Raw genomic sequence first — 17,122 nt, forward strand, 5'->3', positions numbered from 1 at the left:
TGTTTGTCTTCCATGGATGAATAGAGGATATGCCTAAGACCCACTGCTAGGTACTGTCACTACAAATGTGACATTGTCCCCTTTCATCAAGTGGCTTACAATAGGTAAGTGGCTTACAGAAGACTAATGACTTCATATTTCTGCAGTGTAATAAATTATTTGTTTTTTGAACAAAATCTGCTTGCTCATGTAAGCAGTGCCCTGCTAACAAACAAGTTTTTTATTTTAAACTCAAAGGGAGAGAAAACATTCTTCCTCCTATTTTGAGCTAAAGGCTCTACTAGAATACCTGGCAGGTGCTGAGATGCGTCATGGCTATTCTATTACATTCCTAAGTTCTATCATCATCACTGCTTCCTTCCTGGGGAAGATTGTATAAGTCACGTCAGACACTCACCACAGACTGACCCTCGCACTAGTCTCCTTAGATGAGGTCTCTCTGGGAGGTAGCGGTATTTGCATCCAAATATACTGAGGTTTGATGTGTGGTCTCCAAAGAAACGGAGCTGGCGGTATCTCTCCCCACATCGATAACAAAAATTAGTGTTACATTGTGAACAAGTCATATGGTCACACCCTTCCGTTCTCTGGATGTGGATCTGTACCAGCGAAAGAGGGAAGGAAAAAAAAGGTTACTAAATTTTTTATAAAGTAGAATCTGGCAAATGTATGGAATAACAGTTACTAGTTTCACCAAAATAAAAGCCTTACAAAGCATTCCTGAGGCTGTAAGTTTGCTTATTATCATGCTCTCCCAGGCCACCTTTGTATCAAACATTTTAAACATGTGTAAAGCTCAATAACATTTCAGGTGCTCAAGCTGTTGACTTATTTTGAATAATACAGATATAAACAAGCACATCCCAAAGAAAACTCACTTATCTTTCCAGACATGCATCGAACTCAATGATTAGGAGGCAATTTAAAATGCTGTGAAGGTGAGAAATGCAAATCAAAACTACAAGGAGGTATCACCCCACACCGGTTAGAATGGGCATCATCAGAAAATCTACAAACAACAAATTCTGGAGAGGGTGTGGAGAAAAGGGAACCCTCCTGCACTGTTGGTGGGAATGTAAATTGATACAGCCACTATGGAGAACAGTATGGAGGTTCCTTAAAAAACTAAAAATAGAACTACCATACAACCCAGCAATCCCACTCCTGGGCATATACCCAGAGAAAACCATAATTCAAAAAGACACATGCACCCCAATGTTCATTGCAGCACTATTTACAACAGCCAGGTCACGGAAGCAACCTAAATGCCCACTGACAGACGAATGGATAAAGAACTTGTGGTACATATACAAAATGGAATATTACTCAGCCATAAAAAAGGAAAAAAATTGGGTCATTTGTAGAGACATGGATGGACCTAGAGACTGTCATACAGAGTGAAGTAAGTCAGAAAGAGAAAAACAAATATCATATATTAATGCATATATGTGGAATCTATAAAAAATGGTACAGGTGAACCGGTTTGCAAGGCAGAAATAGAGACACAGATGTAGAGAACAAACGTATGGACACCAAGGGGGGAAAGCCGGGGGGGGTGGTTGGTGATGGTGGTCGCATGAATTGGGAGATTGGGATGGACATATATACACTAATATGTATAAAATAGATAACTAATAAGAACCTGCTGTATAAAAAAATTAATAAAATTCAAATTAAAAAAATGCTGTGAAGGTATGTTTTGTTGATGCTATGATCAGCAAGAACGAGGTGGCTTGGGGAATAAGAAGAGATGAAGAGGATTCCTTAAAAGAAAAGATTATGTAAAATTTTTGTAAATAAATGTCAAGGAAAAGAAATCCTGTTGTGGAAGGAAATGATAGCAGGTGTAAGTGTATTTGCAGTACCATTTTAGTTTCCAGCTCTAATTTCATTTGCAAATGCTTGTACAGGACTGTGTATACAATGTTACCTGTGCAACTAAGCACCTCCCTCTGTTGTTGCTGTCAAGTTACAGGTAAGTACGGAGGTTACTTCTTATCTCCCAAGCTACAATTTAGATGATATTACTTACATGAGAATAAAAATGTGATAATATACATACAGTGACTAAAACATTTTGGGGGCACATATTGAGTCAGATCAGTATAATATTGGTTCCATCTATCCCTTCCCCTTCACCTACCTAAAAATGTGAGAAACTAAATACCAGGGCAATGCAACTGACACTCCCTGATTGCCAGGTGATCTCCTTTCTCACTTCTTCAATTGGGTGATTCTTAGGCTGATGCTAGACTAGAGTACCTTCCTGGATAGTTGAGGGCTAGCTTGTGGTTAAGGGCATATAAGCATCTGTGGTCAAGGGTAACTACCAATCAATATTTGGTCAGTAGAAGCAAAATTTGTTTTTTCTGCTATTGGCCACCTCATCTTTTTCAATTACGTTGAATTCTTTTACCTGACAGTCCAGTGAGAGTCCACCCAGGTTTTGTTGGGCCTGAAGGTTATCTAATTGGGGGGCCCTCTTAAAGGAGAAGCATGTAAATTACAAATGCAAATTAGATACAAGGCCTAAGGAGATCTGAGCAGGTGAAGGTCTCTGCAGCTTGAGTTCTTTAGCTTCCTGGTAATTTCTCCCTTAGTCTCCCCATTGCACTTGTTTCTATGAATGATTCTGAAGAACAATTCCTATGACCACGTCCATTTAGCACAGCAGATGGCATTAAGGAATGAGGTAGGCTAAGGCCCTACTGAAACTTTGAACTATTTCTCATCCTTTAAACTACCTGAGCACTAGGAGAAAACGTGTTCAGAGACAGCAGCTGAGCACCCAAAATAAAGGCTACTCAATCATATGCTCAACTTTTTGACTGTATACTGTAATTGCTCTTAATATGGAGGTAATTAAAGCTTAACAGATTTCCTGGCCACATAGCATAGTGTTGTATGTGACCTGTAAAGGGAAAAGGACTAATATTTGTTTAGAGCCTATTAAATGCCAAGCACTGTACCTAGCTTAGCGCCTTTAAGCCTCATGACCACACCATGAGACTGGCATGCTTATTCATAACCAGAGCTCAGAAAAGTAATCTGCTTGAATGAATGGAGAAAGTATTTTGATTCTTGTCTGTTTCTTTATTATGCTAAGCAGCCTCTTATTATAAACTTTAAGATAAAACCAGAGGGTCAATTGTATTCTTTGCTAACTGACAGAGTAGTCATGTCTGCCCTTCTGTACGAGACATGTTCGAGTCTTTCTGCTTGTTTTAGCCGCTCTCTGGGCCAGTTCACATTCTTCCTTTAAAATAAGGTCAAAAATTTTTCTGACAAGAAACTTGCTCTAATAAGTTAAACCTGTCACTGACAGTTCATTTGCCTCAAAATTTCACATATCATTTTTACTGTCATTTTTATATCTGCTTGTAATATTGTTTCATTGTGTTCTAAAATCTTTACATGGTATACTTATTATTTCATTTAAATAGTGAAGACTGCAATTTTTAGCCTCTTTTAACAGTCTTTCCTCATTTCTAAAATAATATTTGAAACACAGCAGGCAACTAAAATACTGTTAGTCCAAAAGTATTTCTGCACAAGAAGTGATAAATTCTAAGTTCTGACAATACTCTACAGGAACCTTGTACGTTGCAGGATTATATAGTTCTATAGATTAATTTGAATATTTTACTCACATAATGGCGATGATTTAATCATGAAAATGGTTTCATAATTTCCAACTATCAAGTACACAGTGCTTCCTTTAATACTATTGCAAATATATATTGATTATGTATGAATATTTTATAACTTCATGCTAAAAGAGAAATGAATTGACATAATGCAAGTTAACTTGTAACAGAAGACATTACTTTTCACATTTGCTAAGAAGCAAGTTGTAATTTTGAACTCCTAACACCCAGAGGCTAATAAATTTCATATGATAAACGACTTCCCTGAATATATCTTTAAAGGTCACACTTTGACAATGCCATTTTTGTTTTTAAAACATAGAGCCTTAAAAAGTAGGTTTAAATTACATTTATGTAAAGTCCATTTTATTTCTCAGTGAAACTTTAAAAGTTTTTTTAATTATAGCTTCAAAACATTCATCAGATTAGCTCTGCTAAAAAACATACCAATCACCCAAGTGGCTGTAATTCAGCATCAAAATTCTGTTCTTGGGCTTCCCTGGTGGCGCAGTGGTTGAGAGTCCGCCTGCCGATGCAGGGGACGTGGGTTCGTGCCCCGGTCCGGGAAGATCCCACATGCTGCGGAGCGGCTGGGCCCGTGAGCCATGGCCGCTGAGCCTGAGCGTCTGGAGCCTGTGCTCCGCAACGGGAGAGGCCACAACAGTGAGAGGCCCGCGTGCCGCAACAACAACAACAAAATTCTGTTCTTACTTAAAGGATGGAGACAGAGTAAGACAAATGAGATATCTCTAACCCATTAAACAGACGACCCATAAGCCACAAACATCATTTGATTTCTTATCACTAACAGGGTTTCTTCTCTCCATCTACACCAAATAAGGATGGCTGATATGTAAGGAGTTGAATATTTAAGCACTAAATGTCGCTTACATAGCTCTACATTTACGAACCATGAGATAAAATGTTCAGGATATGCCAGATATTTCTTTAATATGAGATTGATATTAAGTCCACATAGTAGTAGACAGAAATGACAGCACGGATCGTTTTTGGGCCTATGACATTCTTTATAGTACATATCAACACCTGTAATAAGAGAGTAATCAATATATGTATCTGCCCTCTTCAAGTTGTTTACATTTAGTTTAATAAAATGCCCACAAATTATCTTAAAAAATAGAACTAGACCATTTAGGGGGAAGATGGCGGAAGAGTAAGACGCGAAGATCACCTTCCTCCCCACCAGAAATACATCTACATGTGGAACAACTCCTACAGAACACCTACTGAACGCTGGCAGAAGACCTCAGACCTCCCAAAAGGCAAGAAACCCCCCACGTACCTGGGTAGGGCAAAAGAAAAAAGAATAAACAGAGACAAAAGAATAGGGACGGGACCTGCACCAGTGGGAGGGAGCTGTGAAGGAGGAAAGGTTTCCACACACTAGGAAGCCCCTTCGCGGGCGGAGACTGCGGGTGGCGGAGGGGGGAAGCTTCGGAACCGCGGAGGAGAGCGCAGCAACAGGGGTGCGGAGGGCAAAGCAGGGAGATTCCCACACAGAGGATCGGTGCCGACCAGCACTCACCAGCCCGAGAGGCTCGTCTGCTCACCCGCCGGGGTGGGCGGGGCTGGGAGCCGAGGCTCCGGCTTCGGTCGGAGCGCAGGGAGAGGACTGGGGTTGGCGGCGGACTGGGGTTGGCGGCGTGAACACAGCCTACAGGGGGTTAGTGCACCATGGCTAGCCGGGAGGGAGTCCGGGGAAAAGTCTGGACCTGCCGAAGATGCAAGAGACTTTTTCTTCCCTCTTTGTTTCCTGGTGCGTGAGAAGAGGGGATTAAGAGCGCTGCTTAAAGGAGCTCCAGAGATGGGCGTGAGCCGCGGCTAACAGCGCAGACCCCACAGACAGGCATGAGACACTAAGGCTGCTGCTGCCGCCGCCACCAAGAAGCCTCTGTGAGAGCACAGGTCACTATCCACACCCCCGCTTCCGGGGAGCCTGTGCAGCTCTCCACTGCCAGGGTCCCGTGATCCAGGGACAACTTCCCCGGGAAACGCACGGCGCGCCTCAGGCTGGTGCACGTCAGTTGGCCTCTGCCGCCGCAGGCTCGCCCTGCACTCTGTGCCTCTCCCTACCCCCGGCCTGAGTGAGCCAGAGCCCCTCGAATCAGCGGCTCCTTTAACCCCATCCTGTCTGAGCGAAGAACAGACGCCCTCCAGCGACCTACACGCAGAGGTGGGGCAAAATCCAAAGCTGAGCCCCTGGGAGCTGTGAGAACAAAGAAGAGAAAGGGAAATCTCTCCCAGCAGCCTCAGAAGCCGCGGATTAAAGCTCCACAATCAACTTGATGTACCCTGCATCTGTGGAATACATGAATAGACAACGAATCATCCCAAATTAAGGAGGTGGACTTTGACAGCAAGATTTATGATTTTTTCACCTTTTCCTCTTTTTGTGACTGTGTATGTGTATGCTTTCTGTGTGAGATTTTGTCTGTATAGCTTTGCTTCCACCATTTGTCCTAGGGTTCTATCCATCCTTTTTTTTTCTTTTTCTTCTTTTTTTTAAAAATTTTTTTCTTAATAATTATTTTTTATTTTAATAACTTTATTTTATTTTCTTACTTTATTTTATCTCCTTTCTTTCTTTCTTTCTTTCCTTCCTTCCTTCCCTCCTCCCTCCCTCCCTCCTTTCTTTCTCTCTCTCTCTCTCTCTCTCTTTCTTTCCTTCTTTCTTTTTTTCTACATTTTCTCCCTTTTATTCTGACCGTGTGGATGAAAGCCTCTTGGCGCTGCAGCCAGGAGTCAGTGCTGTGCCTCTAAGGTGGGAGAGCCAACTTCAGGACACTGGTCCACAAGAGACCTCCAAGCTCCACATAATATCAAACAGCGAAAATCTCCCAGAGACCTCCATCTCAACACCAGCACCCAGCTTCACTCAACGACCAGCAAGCTACAGTGCTGGACACCCTATGCCAAACAACTAGAAAGACAGGAACACAACTCCACCCATTAGCAGAGAGGCTGCCTAAAATCATGATAAGGCCACAGACACCCCAAAACACACCACCAGACGTGGACCTGCCCACCAGAAAGACAAGATCCAGCCTCATCCACCAGAACACAGGCACTAGTCCCCTCCACCAGGAAGCCTACACAACCCACTGAACCAACCTTAGCCACTGCGGGCAGACATCAAAAATAACGAGAACTACGAACCAGCAGCCTGCAAAAAGGAGACCGCAAACACAGTAAGATAAGCAAAATGAGAAGAAAGAAAAACACACAGCACATGAAGGCGCAAGATAAAAACCCACCAGACCTAAAAAATGAAGAGGAAATAGGCAGTCTACCTGAAAAAGAATTCAGAATAATGATAGTAAAGATGATCCAAAATCTTGGAAATAGAATAGACAAAATGCAAGAAACATTTAACAAGGACCTAGAAGACTAAAGATGAAACAAGCAACGATGAACAACACAATAAATGAAATTAAAAATACTCTAGATGGGATCAATAGCAGAATGACTGAGGCAGCAGAACGGATAAGTGACCTGGAAGATAAAATAACTACTGCAGAGTAGAATAAAGAAAAGGATGAAGAGAACTGAGGACAGTCTCAGAGACCTCTGGGGCAACATTAAACGCACCAACATTCTAATTATAGGGGTTCCAGAAGAAGAAGAGAAAAAGAAAGGGACTGAGAAAATATTTGAAGAGATTATAGTTGAAAACTTCTCTAATATGGGAAAGGAAATAGTTAATCAAGTCCAGGAAGCACAGAGAATCCCATACAGGATAAATCCAAGCAGAAATACGCCAAGACACATATTAATCAAACTGTCAAAAATTAAATACAAAGAAAGCATATTAAAAGCAGCAAGGGAAAAACAACAAATAACACACAAGGGAATCCCCATAAGGTTAACAGCTGATCTTTCAGCAGAAACTCTGCAAGCCAGAAGGGAGTGGCAGGACATATTTAAAGTGATGAAGGAGAAAAACCAGCAACCAAGATTACTCTACCCAGCAAGGATCTCATTCAGATTTGATGGAGAAATTAAAACCTTTACAGACAAGCAAAAGCTGAGAGAGTTCAGCACCACCAAACCAGCTTTACAGCAACTGCTAAAGGAACTTCTCTAGGCAAGAAACACGAGAAGGAAAGACCTACAATAATGAACCCAAAACAACTAAGAAAATGGGAATAGGAACATACATATCGATAATTACCTTAAATGTAAATGGACTAAATGCTCCCACCAAAAGACACAGATTGGCTGAATGGATACAAAAACAAGACCCATATATTTGCTGTCTACAAGAGACCCACTTCAGACCTAGAGACACATACAGACTGAAAGTAAGGGGATGGAAAAAGATATTCCATGCAAATGGAAACCAAAAGAAAGCTGGAGTAGCAATTCTCATATCAGACAAAAAAGACTTAAAAATAAAGACTATTAGAGGAGACAAAGAAGGACACTACATAATGATCAAGATATCAATCCAAGAAGAAGACATAACAATTGTAAATATTTATGCACCCAACATAGGAGCACCTCAATACATAAGGCAAATACTAACAGCCATAAAAGGGGAAATCGACAGTAACACATTCATAGTAGGGGACTTTAACACCCCACTTTCACCAATGGACAGAGCATCCAAAATGAAAATAAATAAGGAAATACAAGCTTTAAATGATACATTAAACAAGATGGACTTAATCGATATTTATAGGACATTCCATCCAAAAACAACAGAATACACATTTTTTTCAAGTGCTCATGGAACATTCTCCAGGATAGATCATATCTTGGGTCACAAATCAAGCCTTGGTAAATTTAAGAAAATTGAAATTGTATCAAGTATGTTTTCCGACCATAACGCTGTGAGACTAGATATCAATTACAGGAAAAGATCTGTAAAAAATACAAACACATGGAGGCTAAACAATACACTACTTAATAACGAAGTGATCACTGAAGAAATCAAAGAGGAAATTTAAAAATACCTAGAAACAAATGACAATGGAGACACGACGACCCAAAACCTATGGGATGCAGCAAAAGCAGTTCTAAGAGGGAAGTTTATAGCAATACAATCCTACTTTAAGAAACAGGAAACATCTTGAATAAACAACCTAACCTTGCACCTAAAGCAATTAGAGAACGAAGAACAAAAAACCCCCAAAGTTAGCAGAAGGAAAGAAATCATAAAAATCAGATCAGAAATAAATGAAAAAGAAATGAAGGAAACGATAACAAAGATGAATAAAACTAAAAGCTTATTCTTTGAGAAGATAAACAAAATTGATAAACCATTAGCCAGACTCATCAAGAAGAAAAGGGAGAAGACTCAAATCAATAGAATTAGAAATGAAAAAGGAGAAGTAACAAATGACACTGCAGAAATACAAAAGATCATGAGAGATTACTACAAGCAAACCTATGCCAATAATATGGACAACCTGGAAGAAATAGACAAATTCTTAGAAATGCACAACCTGCTAAGACTGAATCAGGAAGAAATAGAAAATATGAACAGACCAATCACAAGCACTGCAATTGAAACTGTGATTAAAAATCTTCCAACAAACAAAAGCCCAGGACCAGATGGCTTCACAGGCGAATTCTATCAAACATTTAGAGAAGAGCTAACACCTATCCTTCTCAAACTCTTGCAAAATATAGCAGAGGGAGGAACACTTCCAAACTCATTCCACCAGGCCACCATCACCTTGATACCAAAATCAGACAAAGATGTCCCAAAGAAAGAAAACTGCAGGCCAATATGATTGATGAACATAGATGCAAAAATCCTCAACAAAATACTAGCAAACAGAATCCAACAGCACATTAAAAGGATCATACACCATGATCAAGTGGGGATTATTCCAGGAATGCAAGGATTCTTCAATATATGCAAATCAATCAACGTGATACACCATATTAACAAACTGAAGGAGAAAAACCATAAGATCATCTCAATAGATGCAGAGAAAGCTTTTGACAAAATTCAACACCCATTTATGATAAAAACCCTGCAGAAAGTAGGCATAGAGGGAACTTTCCTCAACATAATAAAGGCCATATATGACAAACCCACAGCCAGTATAGTCCTCAATGGTGAAAAACTGAAAGCATTGCCACTAAGATCAGGAACAAGACAAGGTTGCCCACTCTCACCACTCTTATTCAACATAGTTTTGGAAGTTTTAGCCACAGCAATCAGAGAAGAAAAGGAAATAAAAGGAATCCAAATCGGAAAAGAAGAAGTAAAGCTGTCACTGCTTGCAGATGACATGATCCTATACATAGAGGATCCTAAAGATGCTACCAGAAAACTACCAGAGCTAATCAATGAATCTGGTAAAGTAGCAGGATACAAAATTAACGCACAGAAATCTCTGGCATTCCTATACACTAATGATGAAAAATCTGAAAGTGAAATCAAGAAAACACTCTCATTTACCACTGCAACAAAAAGAATAAAATATCTAGGAATAAACCTACCTAAGGAGACAAAAGACCTGTATGCAGAAAATTATAAGACACTGATGAAAGAAATTAAAGATGATACAAATAGATGGAGAGTTATACCATGTTCTTGGATTGGAAGAATCAACATTGTGAAAATGACTCTACTACCCAAAGAAATCTACAGATTCAATGCAATCCCTATCAAACTACCACTGGCATTTTCCACAGAACTAGAACAAAAAATTTCACAATTTGTATGGAAACACAAAAGACCCCGAATAGCCAAAGCAATCTTGAGAACGAAAAACAGAGCTGGAGAAATCAGGCTCCCCGACTTCAGACTATACTACAAAGCTACAGTAATCAAGACAGTATGGTACTGGCACAAAAACAGAAAGATAGATCAATGGAACAGGATAGAAAGCCCAGAGATAAACCCACGCACATATGGTCACCTTATCTTTGATAAGGGAGGGAGGAATGTACAGTGGAGAAAGGACAGCCTCTTCAATAAGTGGTGCTGGGAAAGCTGGACAGGTACATGTAAAAGTATGAGATTAGATCACTCCGTAACACTATACACAAAAATAAGCTCAAAATGGACTAAAGACCTAAATGTAAGGCCAGAAACTATCAACCTCTTAGAGGGAAACATAGGCGGAACACTCTATGACATATGTCACAGCAAGATCCTTTTTGACCCACCCCCTAGAGAAATGGAAATAAAAACAAAAATAAACAAATGGGACCTAATGAAACTTCAAAGCTTTTGCACAGCAAAGGAAACCATAAACAAGACCAAAAGACAACCCTCAGAATGGGAGAAAATATTTGCAAATGAAGCAACTGACAAAGGATTAATCTCCAAAATTTATAAGCAGCTCATGCAGCTCAATAACAAAAAAACAAACAACCCAATCCAAAAATGGGCAGAAGACCTAAATAGACATTTCTCCAAAAAAGATATACGGACTGCCAACAAACACATGAAAGAATACTCAACATCATTAATCATCAGAGAAATGCAAATCAAAACTACAATGAGATATCATCTCACACCAATCAGAATTGCCATCATCAAAAAATCTAGAAACAATAAATGCTGGAGAGGGTGTGGAGAAAAGGGAACACTCGTGCACTGCTGGTGGAAATGTGAATTGGTACAGGCACTATGGAGAACGGTATGGAGGTTCCTTAAAAAGTACATATAGAACTACCATATGACCCAGCAATCCACTACTGGGCACATACCCTGAGAAAAACATAATTTAAAAAGAGTCATGTACCAAAATGTTCATTGCAGCTCTATTTACAATAGCGCGGAGATGGAAACAACCTAAGTGTCCATCATAAGATGAATGGATAAAGAAGATGTGGCACATATATACAATGGAATATTACTCAGCCATAAAAAGAAACGAAATTGAGCTATTTGTAATGAGGTAGATGGACCTAGAGTCTGTCATACAGAGTGAAGTAAGTCAGAAAGTGAAAGAGAAATACCATATGCTAACATATATATATGGAATTTAAGAAAAAAAAATGTCATGAAGAACCTAGGGGTAAGACAGGAATAAAGACACAGACCTACTAGAGAATGGACTTGAGGATATGGGGAGGGGGAAGGGTAAGCTGTGAGAAAGCGAGAGAGTGGCATGGACGTATATACACTACCAAACGTAAAATAGATAGCTAGTGGGAAGCAGCTGCATAGCACAGGGAGATCAGCTCGGTGCTTTGTGACCACCTAGAGGTGTGGGATAGGGAGGGTGGGAGGGAGGGAGACGCAAGAGGGAAGAGACATGGGAACATATGTATATATGTAACTGATTCACTTCGTTATAAAGCAGAAACTAACACACCATTGTAAAGCAATTATAATCCAATAAAGATGTAAAAAACAAAAAAAACAAAAAAAATAAAACTAGAATTCAGCTTTCTATTTTCATACAGATTCTACTTAATTATAAGGTGGAAGAATAACAATAAATGAACTGCTACATATCCAACCTCTTTTATAACTAAATCAGTACACATCTGCCCACAAGTATTTATCTCCATTTTCACCAAGAATTGAAGGCTTATTTTATTCTTTAAGCAGGAAATGATAAGTAAATTAACTGTTATGTATTATTGTTCCCAACAAATAATTTACTCTATGTATAAAATTATTTTAATATATGTATTTGCCTCAATGGCTTTGATATGGGGGGAATTAATTAGAAGCAATAATTATGAGGAAAGTTTTAAAAAATCCCATGAGTAACTCTCAGTTCCTTACTTATCTCACTATACCAATTTTCCATAACACAGGGATTTTTTTTTAACATCTTTATTGCAGTATAATTACTTTACAATGTGTGTTAGTTTCTGCTGTATAACTAAGTGAATCATCTATACGTATACATATATCCCCATATCCCTCCCTCTTGCATCTCCCTCTCCCCCTCGCTATCCCACCCCTCTAGGTGGTCACAAAGCACTGAACTGATCTCCCTGTGCTATGCGGCTGCTTCCCACTAGCTATCTATTTTACATTTGGTAGTGTATATATGTCCATGCCACTCTCTCACTTCGTCCCAGCTTACCCTTCCCCCTCCCCATGTCCTCAAGTCGGATTCTCTACGTCTTCGTCTTTATTCCTGTCTTGCCCCTAGGCTCTTCAACACAGGGATTTTTAAAAAGCAAACATCTACACAAAGCCTTCAAAGACCTCATTAAAAATATGAATCTAGAATTGTTGTCCAATTACAAAATAATTAATATATGGGGGTAAAAATGAAACAATTCCAGAGATGCTAAGACTCCTCTGTTCCTTTTCTGGTGCCATGACTTAAGGAACCACTTCATTAAGTGAATGCGCAAGTCAAGAAAAGACAGTGTTACCACATACCAAAAAAGTTGTAAGAAATCTCAGCAAAAGAGCTGAAAAGCAGTCAGTCCAATTTAGAACAGGAAGTCAGCTGGTTTCAAGAACATCTTCAAAAAAATAACAATGGAATATACACCAAGCAATAAAATTCCTGAGGAGCTAAATATTAAATAACATGAGAAATAAAGTGGTATTTCTATTCCCAATAAGGAAGAAAGAAAAACAGTAAGGGCTTTCAGGAAAAACAAAACAAAATGAAAGGCATGTAAGTTCCAAATATGAGGCGTAACAAACTACAGCATGATTAAGTAATTGACAGTGAGCAAAGATGCAAAAGGCATTTTCCCTAGAAGTTGTGATCTCATGGAAAAGGAAATGTAATCTTTGCTCCATAATTATATGTTCTTGATTATGTAAATACCCAATTGGTTTTCCCATTTTAGAATTATCCTTTAGAAATAACAGAAGTATTAAATATTATATTAGAATAGAATGTGAATGTTATTAAATTTGACAATATAAAAACAAAGTTACAGCTTACAGAAAATGGGAAATAGAGAAGTGGAAAGAGTTGTAGGAGGGCTAGATCCTCCTATATCACCTAAAATTGTTAGACTATTGAACCAACATTAGAGTATATTATTTAAAGGTAAAAGATAATCAAAAGAAGAGCTAAAATAATAATTATCAAAAATTAGAAGGAGAAGAAAGGGAAGGGATAGATAAGCAGAATGAATTCTCATCTTCATGTCAAACATGGTGGCCTCTATTATGGTAAACTATATTGCAAAAAATATATAAGATGATTTCAAAATCATTTGGTGTCTCCTGCTATGTTAGCTTTTTAAAGCCAATGATCTAATTGTCCTCCAATGTCCTGGTTTTCTTAGTTATAGGAAATTTCGTACATATTTCAGTCTCATGATTGATTTATGATGACAAATTCTTTGAAGAAGTGTAGAATACTGTCAAATTCTCATTCCTCACGGTAGAGTGTACTACAAATTAGCCCCTCATTTTCTTCCTTCTTCTTTACCGTACTTCCCTTAGCCCCACACCCCATGTTCTCAGAAATCTCCAGATGTGAGTTTTCCCCTCCTTCCCGTTCATCTTTCCCCTTTTCCCTCTGTGACTGCACGACTTAGCCAGCTAATAGCTCAGGTGTCTCCCCATCCTAATAAATCCTTCCTTTAATTCCACATGACCTTCTAGCCTATGATTACTCCCACTCTTCCATTTTAACCAAGCTTCTTAAAAGAATATTTTCACTGCTTTTCTTACTCACCTCTCAATTCTTCCTCAGTTGACAGCAACCCCATGTTACTGCAGTCAAATGTTCTACTGCTGAGCTATATACCGACAACCCCATGTTACTGAAACATCCAGATCAACTGTCTTTCTCCGGGAAACATTCATTCATTCACTCAATAAATATTTATTTGTCCATTGATAAAATCTGACATGGCTTCTGCCATTAAGGAGATATTAGTCTAAGCTGTAGATAGACATAATCAATTCTGCAAATAAATAGACACTCATAAGCTATGAAGGAAAAGGATAAGGTATGAAGAGAATACTTAAGAAGCTTGATCTGGTCTAAGGGTCAGAAGAGGCTCCTCTAAGGAAGTGTCAGTTGATCTGAGAAATTAAGAGTAAGTTAAGTTCACCTGTTAAGAAGACTTGGAGGTAGGGAGACCATTCCCAGCACAGCATATTCAAGGCACTGTATCCATGAAATGAGAAGCAAGCTGTACTTGCTTGAGTGAGTATTTCTCACTCTCTATTTTCAAACTCTTTAATTATATGTCTCTGCTCAAACCCTCTCCCAGTTGATAAGATCTGAAAGGGCCCAGATCATGTACATCTTGTTTGTTATTTTATTAAAGGGAGTTGCACTGATCCTGTCACATAGCATGTTCTCAATAAATATTAAAAGAACAAATGAGTATTATCCGTGACCCTCTAATTGCCAAATCCAATGAACGTGTTTTTAATTCTTATCTTATTGTATCTCTGTGTCATTTAATCAGTTGACCACTACTTTCCTCTGACCTTCCATATACTCTTGCTTCAGTGACACCTTTTTTCCAGGGGCTCCTCTTACCTCTCTTAGGTTCCTATTTCTTCACTTATGTTTTTTTTTTTTTAACATCTTTATTAGAGTATAATTGCTTTACAATGGTTAGTTTCTGCTTTACAACAAAGTGAATCAGTTATACATACACATATATTCCCATATCTCCTCCCTCTTGCATCTCCCTCCCACCCTCCCTATCCCACCCCTCTAGGTGGTCAGAAAGCACCGAGCTGATCTCCCTGTGCTATGCGGCTGCTTCCCACTAGCTACCTATTTTACATTTGGTAGTGTATATATGTCCACGCCACTCTCTCACTTCATCCCACTTACCCTTCCCCCTCCCCGTTTCCTCAAGTCCATTCTCTATGTCTGCATCCTTGTTCTTGTCCTGCCCCTAGGTTCTTCAGAAGCATTTTTTTTTTATTCCATATATATGTGTTAGCATACGGTATTTGTTTTTCTCTCTCTGACTTACTTCACTCTGTATGACAGACTCTAGGTCTGTCCACCTCACTACAAATAACTCAATTTCGTTTCTTCACTTACCTCTTAATCCCATCCATGAATCACCACTTTGCACATACTCTTTGGGTGATCTCTTCCATACTCAAATGGCTTCAACTTCCCTCCACTGGATCTCATTTCCTAATTTCCACTGCAGACCTGGCTCCTGAGCTGCAGAGTCATGTAGCAACTGATTGGGGGTCATATGCACCTGTATGCCTTACAGCCATTTCAAAGTCAAATAAGCAAAACCAAACTCATAACCACTCCAAGGCTCCCTAGCCCAACAACAAGAAAACTCCATCTCCATGATTTTATCACAGTTTATGGTATCACCATCTATTTAGATACTCAAGCTAAATACCCTGTTGTTATCCTCTTCTCACTTCTCACCTCCAGCCACTGAACAAAATCAGACTGTTTTAGCCACAAGATATTTATCGAATACTTCTCTTCTCCAGCCTTTGACCATTACCTTAGCTCATACAATCACCATTTCCTTCTAGATGTCTACAACCACCTTCATATAATCAACAGCAACCAACCTAAAATATAAATTGGTTACCACCATTCCCTTGTTTATAACTTTTCAGTCTGGAGGATGTAATCCAAGTTTCTTAACATTGCATGCAAAGCCCAGGCTTCTGTTTGTTTCTACAGCCCCACCTTTCACCACTTCCTTCTGTGAACCCTACCCTAAGGGAACCACAAAGTGCTTGTGGCTCTGGTACACAGCACTCATTTCCTGGCTCTGTGCCCTGTCCTTTAAGTGTAATACTCCCACTCCTGGATACCTTTCATCATGCCAAATCCACCCAACAATCCTCAACAACCTAGCTCTCCCTGCTTTCCCCGAGATGAACGGAGATGTCCCCTTTACCATGAACTCTCTTATAATACTCTACGCAAAGCCCTGCTGAAGTGCAACAGTGTTTTATCGTCTTCCGTGTAACCACTGCATCTCCCCTTCTGTGGGTTTCAAGAGAAAAAGGACCATGCTGTACAGAGCACACAATGGATTCTCACTAAAAGTACATATAAGGAGGAAAGAAAAATGACATTCATTCATTCAACCATTTTCTGTTTAGTGCTAAACAGTGCCCAGAACTGCTCTAAAGGCACAAGGTACCTCAAGGATCAAAACAGATTAATATCCCCGCTCTCATGATGCAAAATATATCCACTATTTTAAATAGTGATAAGCAATATGGAGCTATGGAAAAAAATAAAGCCTATAAGGAGCATATTACCTATTGAGGTAGGGGAAAGTGATTACTGAGAAGCTGAATTTTGCTCAGACATGAAGGGAGAGAGCTGGGTGTGTAGATATCTGGGGAAAGAATATTTCAAAGGGTAGAGCAGGCATGGACACCCTGAGAAGGAAACATGCCTCATGGTTTTTTTTTTTTTTTTTTGCGGTATGCGGGCCTCTCACTGTTGTGGCCTCTCCCGTTGCGGAGCACAGGCTCCAGACGCGCAGGTTCAGCGGCCATGGCTCACGGGCCCAGCCTCTCCGTGGCATGCGGGATCTTCCCGGACCGGGGCACGAACCCATGTCCCCTGCATCGGCAGGCGGAC

General features: G+C 39.6%; 1 protein-coding gene across 3 annotated transcripts in view; it reads right to left on the reverse strand.

The window, feature by feature from the left end:
- RNF217 (ring finger protein 217) overlaps positions 1 to 17,122 on the reverse strand; it is a 137,071-nt gene that overhangs the window by 15,826 nt on the left and 104,123 nt on the right. For all 3 annotated transcript variants that reach the window (XM_060030016.1, XM_060030015.1, XM_060030014.1), the window contains one exon: positions 398 to 599. In XM_060030016.1, the coding sequence (XP_059885999.1) occupies positions 398 to 599 (202 nt within the window). The remainder of the gene's footprint in view (positions 1 to 397; positions 600 to 17,122) is intronic.

This window comes from Delphinus delphis, chromosome 14, assembly GCF_949987515.2.
Source record: "Delphinus delphis chromosome 14, mDelDel1.2, whole genome shotgun sequence".
Classification (NCBI taxonomy): domain Eukaryota; kingdom Metazoa; phylum Chordata; class Mammalia; order Artiodactyla; family Delphinidae; genus Delphinus; species Delphinus delphis.